The following is an 18,689-nucleotide window of genomic DNA, read 5'->3' as shown; positions in this document are numbered from 1 at the left end:
TGTATCACTAAAAGTCATTGTATAAACCTGTCAGGGATTCAGTAGAGTGGAATCTTACTCAGGTGTAGACTGAATTTTTTTAGCTCTACAATTCCAAGATATTGGATGTTAGAGATAGAGTTTCTGCTATTGATCTTATGGATGATATCTCTCTTTCTGAACCTGGTGAGATAGTGGCAAAAGTAGGAAGTCACCTGTATTTGAAGCTCCTTTTCAACAGAGTAATTTTAGACCCAGAGAGGCCTTTGGGATCAACTACTTCCATCTATCAGGGCAGGTAGCCATTCAGACCTGGAAGTTCTTCTGGATTTTTGCTGCATCTAAGCCACCATCTTGAACTCTGCCTCGGTTTCATTTTAACAGGGACCAGTTATAAGAGCACTGCACAATTTTATATTGGTTTAGCCCCATGTGACTTCTTTGGAACCCTCACTAGGCCCCTGTTAAATGGCAGGGTTGAACTTGATCCTGTCCAAAGTCCTTTCTAGCTAGAACTCTCTTGATTATATGATTTGCCTTAACAAGATTACAGAGGAATTGTCTAGAGGAAATTGGATTATGTGTCCCATATGCTATGCTCTATATAAGGGGAACCAGGACAGGTTCAGGAAACTGGGAGGAGCCACTTGACATGACTAGGAAAGAAAGTAGAGGGAGAGAGAGAGTGAAAGAATAAGATATGGAGCCAAAAGACAGGTTTTGCAAAATACTCTTGCTGATGTTTTAGCTTGAGGCTTTCTTTAGGAAAATCCATCACACATTGAACACCTTGTGGATATCTGTGGCAGCCGGGGAAACAATACAAATAGTCAATTCAAAGGAATACTTTTGAGAATCACAGTTTGGATAATACACAGAAATGCTAAATTGTCATTACTAGTAAAGTTCATATATTTATAGCTACCAGACAGGAAACAATTAGATGAGGAGAGGGGAGAAGACATTTTTTGTGGCCAGGTGTTATCTTTGAATATGTTAAATCCAAGGATGCCCGAGATGTTAATTAGGAATGCTAATGAAAACACCTGTAGACTAGCCCAACTTTCAATTGTAAATTTAGCCCATAATGCCAAAAGACTTTTAGTAATTTGAAAATCATGTCCCAAATCTTTTTTTTTTTTTGGAAGAGTAGAACTCCTTAATTCATGAAGCTTTAAGATACTGTCACAACAAGAAAATCACTTTCAAAATAATCTCTTGTCTTTTGCTGAAGCTTTGCAGTGATTAAGTGTAGCAATATCATTTCTATTTGTCCCTAGCAGTTACTATACCATAATTCTTTGGAAATTTCTCTTCCTCTTTTCCCCTAACTCATGGCCAAAGTACCCCATTTGGAGCTAAAATTGTACTTCTGAATGCTAGTCATTCTGCCTGAGATCAAGGAACCCTTCCAGATAAGAGTGAGAAACTCAAGAATCTCATGTGCTTATTATAAAATGAGAGTTGGATGTATGTTCTAAGTTTCCTCTCAGCTCAGAGAACCAGCTATGTTAGTTAACATTTTGAGAGCTGGATGGAACCTTGGAGATCATCTGGTTCAAACTGTTTGTTTAAAGTTGAGGAAATAAAACTGAAAAGTAAAATAAGGTTCTTTCCAGTCCCAACATTGTTCTAAGATTCCTTCTGGCTCAAAGTTTCTTACAGAATTTTTCATAGATCATAGGACTCATAGGATCCTAGACTTGAAATAGCTGGGAGAGGAAGAGGGGCCACTAGATATTCTCAGCAACATGACCCTATGTTTTCCTTACTCCTCCTCTTTCATCTTAAAATCTGCTTTTCTGAACCATTTCCCCAGTCTGCTAGTTACATAAAAACTACCTTTATCCCATATATCAAGAAATAATTCACTTTTATTTCCCATTTTTATAAAAAAATTTCTCAAACTTGCAGGTACAAAAAAAAGTTCACTTGCCAGCTCAAGAAGAGCTGAGAGACTTGCCCAGCAGAAATACTGTACCTTCATGAAAATGAATGAAATGCATATCAGCCTATCTAGTATTAGAGTTATAAATAGCCTTGCCATAATGTGTTTTTGATTTCCATGATTATAACTAGTATATACTGAAGTTTTGTTCACTCTTCCCACAGATACTTGAATATTTTTGGTGAAGTTATTTTAAACTATTGTTTTTACTATGCCATCTTACAAGATGTCTTTGCTTTGAGTGAATTGTATCTACTGGCTGAATATTAAAACTAAACTCATCACTGAAGGCACATAAACTTCTCTTTTTCTTATCTAGAAAGGTCCACAGCAATACAAAACTATATCTTATTGCTCTGTTTTAAACAATTTAAAGAAGTTGTAATATGATTTCTTTTTTTCCCTAATTTACTTATTTTTAATCATTTAAAAAAAATTCTGAGTTCCAAATTCCTTTCTTCTAGCCTCTCCCCCCTCCTTGAGAAGACAAGTAACATAACAATAATACATGTGAAGTCATGCAAAACATTTTCATATTAGCCTTGTTGCAAAAAGATTGAGAAAAAGAAAGTGGAAAAAAATTAAATTTTGCTCTCAGAATTCATCAGTTATACCTCTGGAGGTAGATAACATTTTTCATTATGAGTCCTTTTCAGCTGTCTTGGATCACTGTATTGATCAGAGTAGTTTAATTTTTTTTCACAGTTGATCAGCCTTACAAATATTGTTGTTACTGTGTACATTGTTCTTATTCTGCTCACTTTACTCTGCTTCAATTTATATATGTGAAACCTAGATTTTTCTGAAACCAATCTATTATTTTTAAAATTTAATTTATATATATATGTATATTAAACACTACCAATACCACCAAAAATTTTATCTAAATGAATGCACAAAAATTAAGTGCAAAACCACAAAATCTACATTGTTTATAATTTGTTTAAAATGTGTAAATTATATGTGCATACTAATATAAACATCTTGTGTTTTCCAGTTCCTTTTGGATTTGTTTTACTTAGATACTTTTTTCCTCTTAATTTTGTGGCTGTTTTTAAAAAAAAAACAATGGAAATCATAAGAAGTGATCTTAATCTCTTTTCTCTTCATATATTTTCTCTTATTTTCTTTATATTCCCAGTATTTGTCATTTCTATTAACATAATACAATTAATTACATTAAAATATCATAATCTATTCAATCATTTCTGCCATTCATTGAATTTGTGTTATTTCAAATTACTTTGTCAAAACAAACGAAACTTCCATGAATATTTTCATACATCAGAGCTTTTTATCCTTTTAATAATGCCCTTAAGGCTTAATCTTAGTTAAGAGGATCTCCAGGTCAATGAGCATGAAAGGCTCTATAGCTCTTAATGTATATATTTCCATCTTGTTTTCTTTCAGAAGAAATTCACAACAGCTCTAGCAATGTAACAATAGGCTATTAGCCTTAGCCAAGTATTTAATTTGATTATTAGCATTTAATTTGATCACTTTAGCCCATCTGGTTCTCATTTAACATTTTCTCATTCAGGAATCTCATTCAACATTTTCTCATTCAGGAATCAAACAATTTGACCATTTAATTTGCTTTTGATTAGTCTTTCATTGCCACCTTTGTGTATTTCTTATAGATTAAATTTTCTGCTGAGTTTTGGGATTCTACCCAGGAATTCTTGTAGCTCATTGTGTTCATTTTTCATGTTTTATAATAATTTTTATCTTTTCAGGATATGTTATTCTTGGTTGTATGCCCAGTTCTTTTGCTCTACAAAAAAATTCTGTTCCACATCCTGCATGCTTTTAATGTTATGGCTTATTAGGTCTTATTTATTCTGACTGTAGCTCTACATTATTTAGATTTTTTTCTTGTTTGTAGTATTTTCACCTTAACTTGGAAGATAGAGAACTTAGCAATGATTCTTGAATTTATGGGCAGTTTTGGAGTATTGTGACTAAACTTTTTATAATCATAGCTCTCTGGATATCCAACTATTTTTATATGGTCACTCCTTTGACTATTTTCCAGGTCACTTGTTTTTGTGATGAGATATTTCATATTCTTTTCTAATAGTTGATTCTATTAATTTTGCTTTATTATTTCTTGTTTTATGAAATTATTAACTTCTTGTTCAAGTCTAGTTCTTGACATGTTATTTTTTTGAGTTTCTGAATCTTTTTTTCATTAAGATGTTCTTTCATAAATTACTTGATATTCTAGCATTGCTCTTATTTTTTTTCTAATTTTTGTTCCACCTTTCATGTGTTTTTCCCCCATTACATTGAAATTTAGCTTTTAATTTTAAAGGAGATTAAAATTGTTGTTACTCAGATGTTTCTCTAGAAATAATATTGAATGAGATATACTGACTTTTCCCCTAGTATTTATTTATTTAGAATATTTTTCCATGGTTACAACATTCATATTATTTCTTTCCCCTCTTCTCTCCCTACTCTGAAGTCTGACAAGCAATTCTACTGAGTTATACATGTGACATTGTTCAAAACCTATTTCCGTATTATTCATATTTGTAATGGAGTATTCCTCTAAAGCCAAAATCCCAGTCATATATCCATCAAACCACGTAATCAATCATATGTTTCTCTCCTGCATTTCTACTCCCACAGTTCTCTCTCTCTCCATGTGGATAGAATTCTTTCTCATAAGTCTCTCAAGATTGCCCTGGTTCATTGCATTGCTAGTAGTAGAGAAGTCGGTTACATTTGATTTTGCCATAATGTTTCACTTTACTTGCTGTGTACAGTGTTCTCCTGGTTCTGCTCATTTCTCTCTGTATCAATTCCTGGAAGTCTTTCCAGTTCATATGGAAATCTTCTAGTTCATCATTCTTTACAGCACAAGAGTATTCCCTCACCATTAGATACCACAATTTGTTCAACCATTCCCCAATCAAGAAATACCCTCTCATTTTTCAATATTTTTTTCCAACAAAAAGAGTGCATCTATAAATACTTCTGTACAAGTATTTTTTTAATTATTATTTCTATGGGAAGTACCAACCCAGTAGTGGTATTGCTGTATAAAAGGATATACATTCTTTTAAAGCCCTTTGAGCACAGTTCCAAATTGCCTTCAAGAATGGTTGGATAAATTCACAATTCTACCAACATTGCATTAGTGTCCCAATTTTGCCACAATCTTTCCAACATTTATTATTTTATGCTACTGTTATATTGGCCAATCTGATAGGTGTGAGGTGGTACCTCAGAGTTTTGATTTGCATTTCTCTAATTAGAAGGGCTTTTGAACACCTTTTCATGTAATTATTGATAGTTTTGATTTTTTCATCTGAAAACTGACTATTCATACCCCTTGACCATTTGTCAATTGGAGTATGGCTTGATTTCTTGTAAGTTTCACTTAGTTCTTTATATATTTGGGAAATTGAACCTTTGGCAGAGGGCTTTTTCATGAATCTCCTCCCCCCCTCCACCCCCCCCCACCCCAGTTTGTTGCTTCCCTTCTAATTTTCGTTGCATTGGTTTTGTTTGTACAAAAACATTTTTTAATATGATGTAATCACAATCATTCATTGTACATTTTGTAAAGTTCTCTATCTCTTGCTTGGTCTTAAATTCCTTCCTTTCCCACATATCTGACATATACTATTCTATGTTCATCTAATTTATGATTTCATATAAAGTCATTTACCCATTTTGAATTTATCCTGGTATAGGGTGGGAGATGTTGATCTAAACATAATTTTTCCCATACCGTTTTCTGATTTTCCTAGCAATTTTTGTCAAATAGTGGGTTCTTGTCCCAAAAGCTGGGATCTTTGGGTTTATTGAACACTCTCTTGCTGAGGTAATTTACCCCAAATCCATTCCATTGATCCACCCTTCTATCTCTTAACCAGTACCATATTATTTTGATGACCACCACTTTATAGTACAGTTTGATATCTGATAGTTCTAGGCCCCTGTCCTTCAATTTTTTTTTTCATTAGTTCTCTTGATATTCTTGATCTTTTGTTCTTCTATATGAACTTTGTAATATTTTTTCTAATTTTATATCAAAGTTTTTGGTAGTTTGATAAGTATAGAATTGAATAAATTAATTTAGGTAGAATTGCCCTTTTTATTATGGTAGCTTATCCTACCCATGAGCAGTTAATGTTTTTCCAGTTGTTTACATCTAGTTTTATTTGTGTGAAAAATGTTTTGTAATTATATTCATATAATTCCTGCATTTGTCTTTGCAAGTAGATTCCTGGATATTTTATATTGTCTAGAGTAATTTTAAATGGAGTTTATCTTTTTAACACTTGTTGTTTTGCTGGGTTTTGTTTGGCAATATATAAGGAATACTGATGATTTATACCCTGCCACTTTGCTAAGTTACTAATTATTTCCACTAGCCTTTTAGCTAATTTTTTCAAATTCTCTGGGTATGCCATCATTGGGGGAAATTTTATTAATCAGAAGAAATGCCAATAAGGGAAACAAGATCTCCAGGTCAATAAAAAGAAATGGGTTTATTGAGAGGACCAGTCTCACCATAAAGCCTAACTCTGGTCAAGACCAGAGACACTGGGCCTTATTAAATGATGGCATTTTTGATACACTGAAATCTGATGATACAGTATCATATTAAAGACAGAAAATACAGTTAAAATTTAAAAAATAATGAACATCAATCTTCCACATGGGCAAGTCTTAATTAGTGAAGCAAGTGCTGAATAAACTGGCAATTACAGAAATCATCACTGTGGGTTGTAACTAATATATATTATTGTGATTGAACTTTGTAAAGCCTCTGCAATAAGGGAACATTTTCAGATTTTTGCTGACAATTCCTATTCCTGTCAGGTGTTAGGAGTCAGTCACCTATTGTATTTTGACCTAAATATGGCTCCTAAGGATGTCTTCTCTAAGCCATTGCATGGGCATCCTGTACTTTTGACTGAATGACTTATGTCCAACCCCCAAAAGCAGCTCTCCACCCCTTGACTCACTGCCTTTTCTCATGCACTCAAAGACAGGTTTCCATCTCCTGAATGACTGTCTTATGTCCTACATGTAGCAGGGTGTGGTGGGCTTGGTAGGAACTTTTAGATAATAGACTCTTATGGTCAAAGTTCTTGTCAGCAAGATTTAATATCACCCTAAGCTATATTTTTCTTAGCTAATGTTTATAATTCATATAAATCTAACTATATTACTTGACTATTAACTCAGAACTAATGATTGTTATAAAAATAATCAAAGGCTAATATTAGTATAATCATAAAGTGGGTAGGGAGTTTCACATTCACATTATGTCATCTTCAAAAATAGTGATAGTTTAATTTCCTCATTGCTTACTTTGATCACTTCAATTTCTTTTTCTTCTCTAATTGTTGCTTCTAGCATTTCTAGTACAATATTAAATAGTAGTGGTGATAATGAATATCCCTGCTTCACTCCTGATCTTACTGGGAAGCCTTCTAACTTATCCCCTTTACAGACAATACTTGCTGATGGTTTTAAATAAATACTGCTTACTATTTTGAGGAAAGACCCTTCTATTTCTGTACTTCCTACTGTTTTCAATAGATATGGGTGTTGTATTTTGTCAAAGGCTTTTCCTGTATCTATTGAGATAATCATGTGATTTAAATTAGTTTGGCTGTTGATATGGTCAATTATAAAGATGGTTTTCCTAATATTGAACCAGCCTTGCATTCCTAGTATCAATCCCACCTGGTGATAGTGAATAATGCTTGTGATAATTTGCTGTAGTCTCTTTGCTAATGTTTTATTTAAGATTTTTGCATCTATGTTCATTAAGGAGATTGGTCTATAGTTTTCTTTCTCAGTTCTGGTCTTTCTGGCTTTGGAATCAATACTATACTTGTACCATAAAAAGAATTTGGTGTCAGACTCCTTCTTAGACTATTTGCCTCTTTTGTCAAATAGTTTATATAGTATTGGGATTAATTGTTCTTTAAATGTTTAATAGAATTCACTTGTGAATCTATTTGGTCCTGGGGATTTTTTCTTAGGGAGTTCCTTGATGACTTGTTCAATTTCTTTTTATGAGATGGGATTATTTAAGTATTCTATTTCCTCCTTTGTTAATCTAGGCAATTTATATTTCTGAATATATTTTGCCATATTGACATATAATTGGATGAAATAGCTCTCAATAATTGCCTTAATTTCTTTGTCATTAGTGGTAAGATTGTCCTTTTCATTGATGATACTGTTAATTTGGTTATCTTCTTTCTTTTTCTTAATTAGATTAACAAATACTTTATTGTATTTGTTTCTTTTTTCAAAATATCAGCTCCTAGTCTTATTTATTAATTAAATAGTTCTTTTACTTTAAATTCTATTAATTTCTCCTTTGAACTTTAGGATTTCCATTTTGGTCTTCATCTTAAGGTTTTTAATTTGTTCTTTTTCTATTTTTTTTAGTTGCATGCCTAATTTGTTAATCTCTTCTTTCTCCTTTTTGGTTAATATAGGTACTCAGGGATATAAATTTTCTCCAGATAACTGCTTTGTCTTTATCCCATGAATTTTAATGTTTCCTTACTGTCATTCTCTTCAGTGAAATCAGTAGTTGTTTCAATGATTTGTCCTTTAACCCACATGTTTTGGAGAATTTGATGATTTAATTTCCAATTAATTTTAAATTTTCCTCCATGTACCTTTACTGATTATAATTTTTTTTTGCATTATGATCTGAAAAATTGCATCTATTATTTCTGCCTTTCTACATTTGTTTGTGATATTTTTATGCCCTAATACATGGTCAATCTTTGTAAATGTAGCATGTGTTGATGAAAAGCAGGTATATTCCTTTTTTATCCATATTTACTTACCTCTAATATATCTATTAACTATAATTTTTCTAAAATTTCATTCACATCTCTTCTTTTTTAGTTTGATTTATCTAAATCTACCAGAGGAAGGTTGAGGTCTCCCATTGGTATAGTTTTATTTTATATTTCCTCCTTAGACTCCAATAGTTTCTACTTTAAAAATCTGGATGCTCTTTCATTTGGTGCATATATGTTGAGTACTGATATTTCTTCATTGTCTGTTTTGCTTTTTATCAGGATATAATTGCCTTCCTTATCTCTTTTAATCAGATCTTTTTTATGATTTATCTTTGTCATATATCATGATTGCTACTTCTGCCTTTTTTCTCAGTTGATTCCCAATAAATTCTGCTCCAGTCTCTTATCTTTACCCTGTGTTTGCCTACCTGCCTCATGTGCATTTCCTGTAGACAACATATAGATTCTGGTTTATTAATCCACTCTGCTATTTGCTTCTGTTTTATGGGTGAGTTCATCCCATTCTCATTCAAAGTTATGTTTACCATCTGTGTATTCCTCATCATTTTGATTTCCTCTTTTAATCCTGCCCTTTCTTCTTGCATTATTTCCCTCTATACCAGCGTTTTGCTTTTAATCAGTCCCCCTTTCCCCATCCTTATTTATTCTCATTCCCACCCCTCCCTTTTTATTCCCTTTTTCTCTTTAGAGTCTTTTAATCCCCCCAACTTTTCCTCCCTTTTTAATATTTCCCTCCCCACACACCTTCCCTTCCTTATTCCCTTTCTACTTCTTTATAGGGTAAGATAAAATTCCATACCTCAATAAATCTGTCTGTTCTCCCTCTCAAAACTGTTTTCACTGAGAGTAAGGTTTAAGTTTTCTTTGTCACCCCTCTCTTCTTCCCCTTCTTATAAAAATATTCCCCCTCTCACTCTATGCACCTCTTTATGTGATATAATTTCCCCTATTTTACCTCTTCCTTTGTCTTTCTCTTAGTACCATCCTCTTTATTTCCCCTATTTTTTTACATATCATCCTAAACAGGATAATAATATAATCTCTGTCTATGTATATATATAGTTTTTCTATTTACTATGACAATGAAAACAATTTTTAAGAGTTACAGATACCAGTTTTCCTTATGGGAATATAATCAATTTTACCTTATTGAAGCCCTTAATTTTTTTCTCTTTTTCTTGTTTCTCTTTTTATGGTTCTCTTGAATTTTGTATTTGGACATCATATTTTCTGTTTACTTCTGGTCTTTTATTTAGGAATGCTTAGAAATCTTCTATTTTATTAAATGCCCATACTTCTACTAAAAGCATATAGTCAGTTTCGATGGGTAGGTGATTCTTAGTTGTAGACCCAGTTTCTTAATTCTCTAAATATCATATTCTAAGTCTTGTGGTCCTTTAGTGTGGAAGCTGCCAGACTCTGTGTAATCCTAACTGGGGATCAATGATATCTGAATTGTTTCTTTCTGGCTAATTGCAGTATTTTCTCCTTAGCCTAGAATCTCTTGAACTTGGCTATAACATTCCTAGGAGTTGTCATTTGGGGAATTTAATGTAGGGAGTGATCTGTGGATTCTTTCAATGTTTATTTTGCCCTTTTGTTCAAGAATTTCAGGGTAGTTTTCTCAGATAATTTCTTGTAATATGATGTCAAGGTTTTTTTCCCTGGACATGGTATTCCAATAATTCTCTCTCTTGGTTCTGTTTTCCAAATCAGTTGCTTTTTCAATGAGATATTTCATGTTTCCTTTTATTTTTTCATTCTTTAGATTTTGTCTCATTTCTTTCTGTCTCATGAAATCATTAACTTCTACTTGCCCTACTCTAGTCTTAAAAGACTGATTTTCAACTATGATCTTTTGATTTTCCTTTTCAGTTTGGTCAATCCTGATTTTCTTCTATCTTTCTTACTTGGTCTTAAACTTCTTTTTGAGTTCCTCCAGAGCTTGTGATCAATTTCTATTTGGGGGGAAGGGGAGAGTTTGCATTTGTTCAATTTTTTCTCACTCTTCTTTTTTGCTTCTGTATTTTGCTCTTTTTCTCCACAGAAATTTTCCAGGGTCTCAAGAGCTTATTTTGTTGCTCTTTACTCCTTTTCCCAATGGAGGATTAAGACTTCTACATGTTGGTAGTCATTGCTATCTTGACTTCTGTGTTACAGGGATTTTCCTTGGGATTATTTTCTCTTCCTTTTGAGAGGCCTTGAATGAGGGAAGTTTTGTGCTTTGTGCTTCAGAGTGTTTTGCCCTGATACTATCTTCCTCAGCTGCTACTGCTGCTGCTGCTGCCTATTGTTCCTGCTGCTGCAGCTTTGAACCTGCCTCCATTGGATGGCATTTTCAAGGGTGTGTTTTACCCCGAAGCTATTTTCCCAAACCTTGCTGCCACTACTGTGGCCATATCGCTGCCCCACTGCCCAGACCAAGCTCTGTGTTATTAAGCCTCATGTCTTACTGCCAAGGCCTGGAGCAGCTCTCAAGGGTGAATTTGTGGTGCTTTCAGCCAGCCCCCAAGAATTTTGAGATTTCCCTGGCCCTAACTCTGATTGTGGCATGGTAGGTGTGGGAGGAAGAGGTGGTTAGCTTGTGATTTTCCTTGTGCAGTTTTGCCCCTTTATAGCATGGGATCCCTTCTCACTGACTACCTTTCATGCTGTGTCCAGTGGGAGAGCCCCTTTACTCATCTGGTTTTGACTTCTGTCCTTTTAATATGCTTTGTAATGATTGGTTTTAGAAGGAACTTCAGAGTGACTCCAAGTTTTTCCTGCTATTTTGCTGCCATCTTGGCTCTGCCCCTTCTCATTTAGTTTTTGATGTCTTTTTTTTTTAAATAGGTTATCTTTACTTTTTTTTTCTGATTTTGAGCCATGATTTTCTCTGTCCCTGTAATCAGTAACTGGTTTCTTTTTCCTTTTCTCACTCATTTTTGTTTATGTATCTATTTTTAAAAATTGAGCTGCCCTGTCATGGCTTTTTATTGGACTCTCAGAGTTTATAATGTGCTAACCACAGGTTTCAGAATTTTTTGTGTTTTTATTTACCCCTGGATCCTATTTAATTCTTCCAGTTTTTATAGACCATGGCCTGATGTAATCCTGGGCCCCTTGCTCAAACCCTTGACCATGATTGATCTCTGGTGTTCTGACCATAGCCAACAGACAGCTCTGCCATTGCTCCTATAAGCAGTCATTCCACCAGGGACTCCAGTCTCCTGGGAATGACCACAGTTGACAGTGCCCCAGTCCCTCAGCATCCATACTCTTCAGTGCACACTCCTTCCTCACCCTTTCTGTCCTCCTGCCACAGCCTGGTACAGAGCAGCTGTCCAGTCTGCCATTCCCTAGGCCTCTGAAGTTCCTTGTTCACCTACTCTTAGGGCCCAACATCCACAGACTCTTTGGTTTTCACCACTTCAATCCCCAGGAATGACTCGGGGGGGGGGGGGGGGGGGAGGAATGTCACTAGATTCTAGGCTGCAGCAGACATAGCTGCTAACCATAGCCTTCTGCCTGAGGATTCCAGTGGTGTTCTTGGGTATGTAGGCAAACAAGGTGAGATTGTTGCTAATCCTATTCCCAGGGTTACCTTGTTGATTCTACTCTCTTAACAGTTTTCCTGGTCTCATCATTCTTAAAAAACACAATAATATTCCATCATAATCATATTTGAGTTTACTTAGCTTATTCCCCAGTTAATGGGCATTCTCTCAATTAACAATTCTTTGTCACCACAAAAAGATCTAATATACATATTTTTCTATAAATATGTCCTTTTATTTTTTTCTTTGGGATACAAACCAACTAGCTCTATTGCTAGGTTAAAGGATATATGCAGTTTTATAGCCCTTTGGACATAGTTCCAAGTTGTAACATAATTTCTAATAATAAATTTTCCTGTCAGAAATGTTAGTTAATATGAAAGATTGAAACATAATCTAATGTTTTGTGAGAAATGGTGATGCAATTTATTTAAAGGGTGTTGAAAAAATTATTAGGTAAACTTTTTCTGGTTCAAAATCCTTATATCTTTTACTCCATATATATTCCAAATTTTACTAACATTTATGAAAATTTAGGAATGTTATGCTTATGTGTAAATGTTTCTTGATTATTTAACACTGTTTTAAGGTATCAAGATAAACAATAAATCTATATTAAAGTTTATTTGGAGAATTGTCAGAAGTCAAGTTTTGCTGAAACCAATCAGCTTCTTCAAAAGTCTAGTTAGAACAGAAACCTAATTTTGCCAGGTACAAAATAAACATGCAAATTAAACTAAACTTTTTTATATTTTACATGCACTTTTTCTTTCTAGGGAGGTCTCAAAGCTGTTATATGGACAGACGCTTTTCAATTTTTAGTTATATTAGCAGGATTTATTTCAATTTTGGCACAGTCCATAATAGCTCAAGGTGGACTTTCAACTATCTTAAACCATGCTGATATCGGAGGAAGATTAGACGTTTGGGAGTAAGTTGATTTTTTTCTTTGAATTTCAATTTAATTTCTTTGGATTAAAAACATTTTCTATTACATGTAAAGGAAGTATTTAAAAATGTAACTGTTATAATAACAATAGAGAGGAGTTAACCCAATTGGTGCAAGAAGCAATCCTTGACAGAGATTATCTGCAACAGAGAGAGTGAGGGAGGTGAAGGAAGAAGGAAAAATAACTGGAAGTTCTAAGGGGAACAGGAAGTTGGAGAGAGCTCCAACTGTTCACTCACTTCTAGCTGGGAGTCAGGGAGAAAAGGCAGATCTCCTAAGCTGAATCTCTCTGGAGATCAACTATTCCCCCCTTGAACTCCTGGATACTTCTCACACAGCTCAGCAACAGCAATCAGAGCCATCTGAGGATTTTGGTGGACTGGGGACTTTGAAGGAAGCCGTCTACAGAGAAATCCTCTTTCAAAGATCTCATTCTCCATCTCTCCCTGTTCCTGGACTCTTGAATTTAGAGCTAGTTACTTAGGAATAGAGGCTACAGACAGCTGGCAAGAAGAAGGATCAAGGCTTTCCCAGCCTTGAACCCCAAGACTTAGGTGGTCTAATTTGCTAGAAGGGAGACAAGTTTAGGGATCCCTGTTCACCCACCTACCTAATTGATATCCTTTCCACTCTTCCCCTGTTAAACCCTAATAAATTTATCAGTTATTTAGATTCTGGTGTGGGTCAATTACTAATCGTAGTAGTAAAGGGGGCTGAAGGTTTGGTGAGGTCATACTTCTCACCCAAAAGGGAGTTAAACTCAGGATCTCAGTGATCCAAATAATTGGACTCAAGGAGCAACCATCTCTCCTGGGCTGTGGAGTAACCCAAAGCCTTGGGGTAGGAAGTGGCAGTTGGGGTACCTGAAGGATCCAGAGGCGGAAGAGTCCATCCTGCCTCTCAACAATAGCTGGGACCAAAGGGGAGGCATTGAGTTATTCTACTAGGACTTTCCCCTCCAGTTCTGTCTTCCATCTCCCAGAACCCTCCTCTGAGGAGATATACTCCATCTGTCTAGGGGACAAGACTTGGCTACCTCTCTCCTAGAGAAAGAGAGGGGAGGAAGAATTTCTTCACCATTTCTCCCCATTTACCCTCTTTCCCTTGATTCTTCTTGTTCCCCTCTGATCCTTATATTACAAGTGGCACCCCAGATGAGCCTCAAACCCACAATCCCTGGCTTACAGTTATCATTTATATAGTGCTTTAAAGTTTAAAAAGGTAAAGAGTACATGATTGGTAGTACAAATTATTTGCATTATATAGATGAAGAAGTGAATCGCCTTGAGGTGAAATGATAACCCTGTGGTCTCCTGGCTAGTAAATAGTGAAGCCCAAGATTTTTGAAGGCCAAGTGTCTGACTTGAAGACCAGTGTTTTGAAAACTGTAACCAATAAATTCACTTTTAGTGTTGACATTGCAGGTTTTATGTCTAATGTTCAATTAAGTAAAGATTTTTGGTGTTCTGCTATCTATTCATGAACAGTAGAAGGGATTCTTAATCTGGAGTCCACAGACTCCCAAAGGTTCAGTAAATAGATTTTGGTGGGGGCAGGGGGAGCTATGAATTTGAGTCAGAAAAAAATATATCTGTATTTTCATTTGTCTTCTATCTGAAATTTATTGTTTCAGTTTATTTTAAACACTTAGATCATTTTTCTGACAAGGCTTCACCAGATTGTTAAAGGATGTCTTTGGTGAGGAAAGGCAGGAAAGGTAACAAACATTTATTAAGTGCCTACTATGTGCAAGGCAATATACTAAGCACTTTATAAATGTTGTTTCATTTGATCCTCAAAACAATCCTGAGAGGTCAGCACCATTTTTAATCTTGATTTTACAGTGGAAGAAACTGAGATAAAACCTACTTGCTCAGAGTCACATAGTTAACAATTGTCTGAGGCCAATTTTTTATCACTTTAAACATTTTTAAAATTATATATACAAACGATTTTGATGATTGCTATGTGATGTTTTTTATGTCAGATTTTCTCCCTCCCTAACACCCCAAAGTGATAGTCTGATACCAGTGCATTGGATACATATTTCTGTATTTCATGTGCTATGTGAAAGAATACAAATAGCACACATATAAGAAAATCTTTTGAAGTAAATAAAGTAAAAAAAAAGTATTGCTTCAATCTGCAATCTGACTTTCAAGTTCCTTTTTTGGCTGTGGATAGCATTTTTCATATTGAAATTCTTGGGTTATCCTGGAGTCCTTTGTTGCTGATAGTAGTTTAATCTTTTACATTTGATCATTCATCATTATACAATATTTCTGCTGCTGTATATAATGTTCTCATTCTGCTCATATAATTTTGCATCAGTTCATATAAGTCTAGGTTTTTCTGAACTCATCTTGTTTGTCTCATTTCTTATGGTATAATAATATTCCATTACAACCATATAAAATAACTTGTTCAGCAAATCCTCAATTGATAAATGTCCCTTCAGTATCTTAATTCTTTGTCACTATGAAAAGAACTGCTTATAAATGTTTTTGTAAAAGTAGGTCCTTTCCCCCATCTCTTTGAGATCTGAGCTAGATTTGAACTCAGGTCTTCCTGTCTCTAAGTCCAGATCTCAAGACATGTATAGATAACTTTTATAACTGAGTTGAAGTTGGATAGGAATAAGGAGGGACTTATGGCAAGTAGAACCAATCAACAGAATATTTTATTAGTCAAGGCACAACATGATAAAGGCCTGTACCACAATGGTGGCAGTGTCAGATAAGAGAAGGGAGGGGATATATGATGTGCAAGAGTTATTACAAACATAGAGAACTGACAATATTTTTCAATGGATTGAATGTAGGTGTTGAGAGAAATTCAGGAGTAGAAGATTATACCTGGGTTATATCTCTTTGTGACTGGGAGAATGGTGTAGTGCCCTGAATAGTAATAAGAAAGTTAGGAAGAAGAGATGAATTTTGGAGGATATAAAATGAGTTTGGTTTTGGGCATGCTAAATTTAAGATATCGAGGGGACATCCATTTTGAGATGCTCAATAGGCAGATGCAAACATGTAGTTTAATAGAGAAGTTAGAAGCTATAGATAAGTAGATTTGAGAATTTTCTACATAGAGATGATAATTGAAATCCATAGGATTTTGATCACATCACCAAGTGAGATGCTTATAGAGCAGAGTTTCCTATGATACTTATGGTTAATTGGTGTGATTTTGACAAAAATTCAGCAAAGAAGACTGAGGTGCAGTTAGATAGTTAGGAAGAGAGACAGAAGAGTGTAGTGTCTAGGAAACTTGGAGAAAAAAGATATCAAGAAGAAATTGAGAGTGTCAAAGGTTGCAGAGAGGTCAAGAAAAGGATAAAAAACTGAGAAAAGACCATTAGAGTTGTGAATTAAGATCACTGATAACTTTGTAGACAACAGTTTTAGTTGAATGATGAGTTTGGAAACCATAATGGAGAAAGTTAAAAGCTGTATGAGAGCAAAGGAAATAGAGGAAGCTATTATAGATGTCCTTCTAAATGACTTTAGTCATGAAAGAAAGGAAAAAGGTACACCGGATCTTAGATAGAGAGAATGGGAGAAATCAAGGGAGGATTTTCTGAGAATGGAAGATATAAGGGCATGTTTGTAGACTGTAAGCTATTGAAAATTAATTAGATAGAAGTGATGCTGGGTAGCTCAGTGAATTGAGAGCCAGCCCTAGAGACGGGAAGTCCTAGGTTCAAATCTGGCCTCAGACACTTCCCAGCTGTGTGACCCTGGGCAAGTCACTTGACCCCCATTGCCTAGCCCTTCCCACTCTTCTGCCTTGGAGCCAATACACAGTATTTTTATTAAAAAAAAAAAAAAGAATTGATAATAGGACATTCTGTTGGATAAAAAAGGAATGGGATCACTTGTTCCAGGTAGAGGAGTTTTCCAGGGAAAGGATTAGGAGTATCCTTTTGTATGAAATGGAAAGAAAAATGAACTAAAGAGAGAAGACATTTGAGTGGTAGGCAATGAGGCAGATGGCAGAAAAGTGTGAGCTCCCTGTAAATGACCTTGGTTTTTTTTTCAGTGAAAGATGAGTCAGGTTTCTCAGTTGAGAAGGTGGTGATATGGGAATTTTGAGAAGTGAAAAGGTTTGCAAAAGATACTTGATGTGTGAAAAAGTGAATCAAATAGGGATCACATTATTACAGTGAGGTTACCAATTGAGATTATATAATATAAATTTGTATCAGAAGAAACATAAGAAGGTAAACATGAAAGGCCCACTATAAAAGCTTTAATAAGGTCAGTTTGCTTATTTCTTATTTAGGAAAATTGTCATCTATAACCCTTAGAATGAAATTATACTTGGATAGTTTCAAAGAGCATGTAGAGCTAAAAAGCTTGGAAATTCAGTTGAGTAAGATGAAAAGAGCCTGCCAAAAAATTGAGCTGGAAGAAGTAAAATGGAACAATTTATATAAAAGAGGCATGGAGGGGGGAGACTCTTAGAAGGAATACAGATTAGAGAGGTCAATGATCAGAACAAGATTAGATTTTTGAGGAAGGACAGGAGGGTAATAAAGAAAGAGAAGGATAAGAATGAGGAAAGATAGAATGGAGGGCAACACACAACAAGCAATTATAATTTTGAATATGAATGGGATAAATTCACCCACAAAATGGAAACAGCAGAATGGAAGAAAAACTAAAACCCAACCATATATTGTTTACAAAAAATACATTTTAAAATGAGAGGCACACATTGGGTAAAAATAAAGGGTTGGGGGGCAGCTGGGTGGCTCAGTGGATTGAGTCAGGCCTAGAGACGGGAGGTCCTAGTTTCAAATCTGGCCCCAGACACTTCCCAGCTGTGTGACCCTGGGCAAGTCACTTGACCCCCATTGCCTAGCCCTTACCACTCTTCTGCCTTGGAGCCAATACACAGTACTGACTCCAAGACAGAAGGTAAGGGTTTAAAAAAATAATAATAATAATAATAAAATAAAGGGTTGGAGTAGGACATATTTTGCTTTGGCTTGATGCAAAAATGTAATTAGGGGTAGCAGTTATGAACTCAGGCAAAATCAAAGCTAAAAGAGATGTAATTAAAAGAGATAAATGGGGGCAGTTCAGTGGTTTAGTGGATTGAGAGTCAAGCCTAGAGATGGAAGTTCCTGGGTTCAAATCTGGTCCCTGACACTTCCTAGCTCTGTAACTCCAGGGAAGTCACTTAATCCAAATTGCTTACACTTCTGCCCAAGAGCCAATGCTAAGTAATTGATTCTAAGAGATAAGGTAAGGGTTTTAAAAAAAGAAATAAAAAGAGAAACTATAATATATTAAAAGGTACTTGGGAGGTCCTAGGTTCAAATCTGGCCTCAGACACTTCCCAGCTGTTTGACCCTGGGCAAGTCACTTAACCCCCATTGCCTAGCCCTTACCACTCTTCTGACTTGGAACCAATACACAGTATTGATTCCAAGTTGGAAGGTAAGGGTTTAT

At 35.0% G+C, this 18,689-nt stretch overlaps 1 protein-coding gene across 1 annotated transcript in view; it reads left to right on the top strand.

The window, feature by feature from the left end:
• The window catches only part of LOC100020542 (sodium-coupled monocarboxylate transporter 1-like), a 229,483-nt gene that overhangs the window by 70,362 nt on the left and 140,432 nt on the right, over positions 1 to 18,689 (top strand). The window contains exon 5 of the mRNA XM_016425807.2: positions 13,058 to 13,212. Coding sequence (XP_016281293.2) covers positions 13,058 to 13,212 — 155 coding nt within the window. The remainder of the gene's footprint in view (positions 1 to 13,057; positions 13,213 to 18,689) is intronic.

The sequence above is a fragment of the Monodelphis domestica genome, chromosome 5 (genome assembly GCF_027887165.1).
Source record: "Monodelphis domestica isolate mMonDom1 chromosome 5, mMonDom1.pri, whole genome shotgun sequence".
NCBI classification, from domain to species: Eukaryota; Metazoa; Chordata; class Mammalia; order Didelphimorphia; family Didelphidae; genus Monodelphis; species Monodelphis domestica.
Note: the sequence above shows the minus strand (reverse complement) of the source record. Positions and strands in the feature narration are given on the sequence as shown.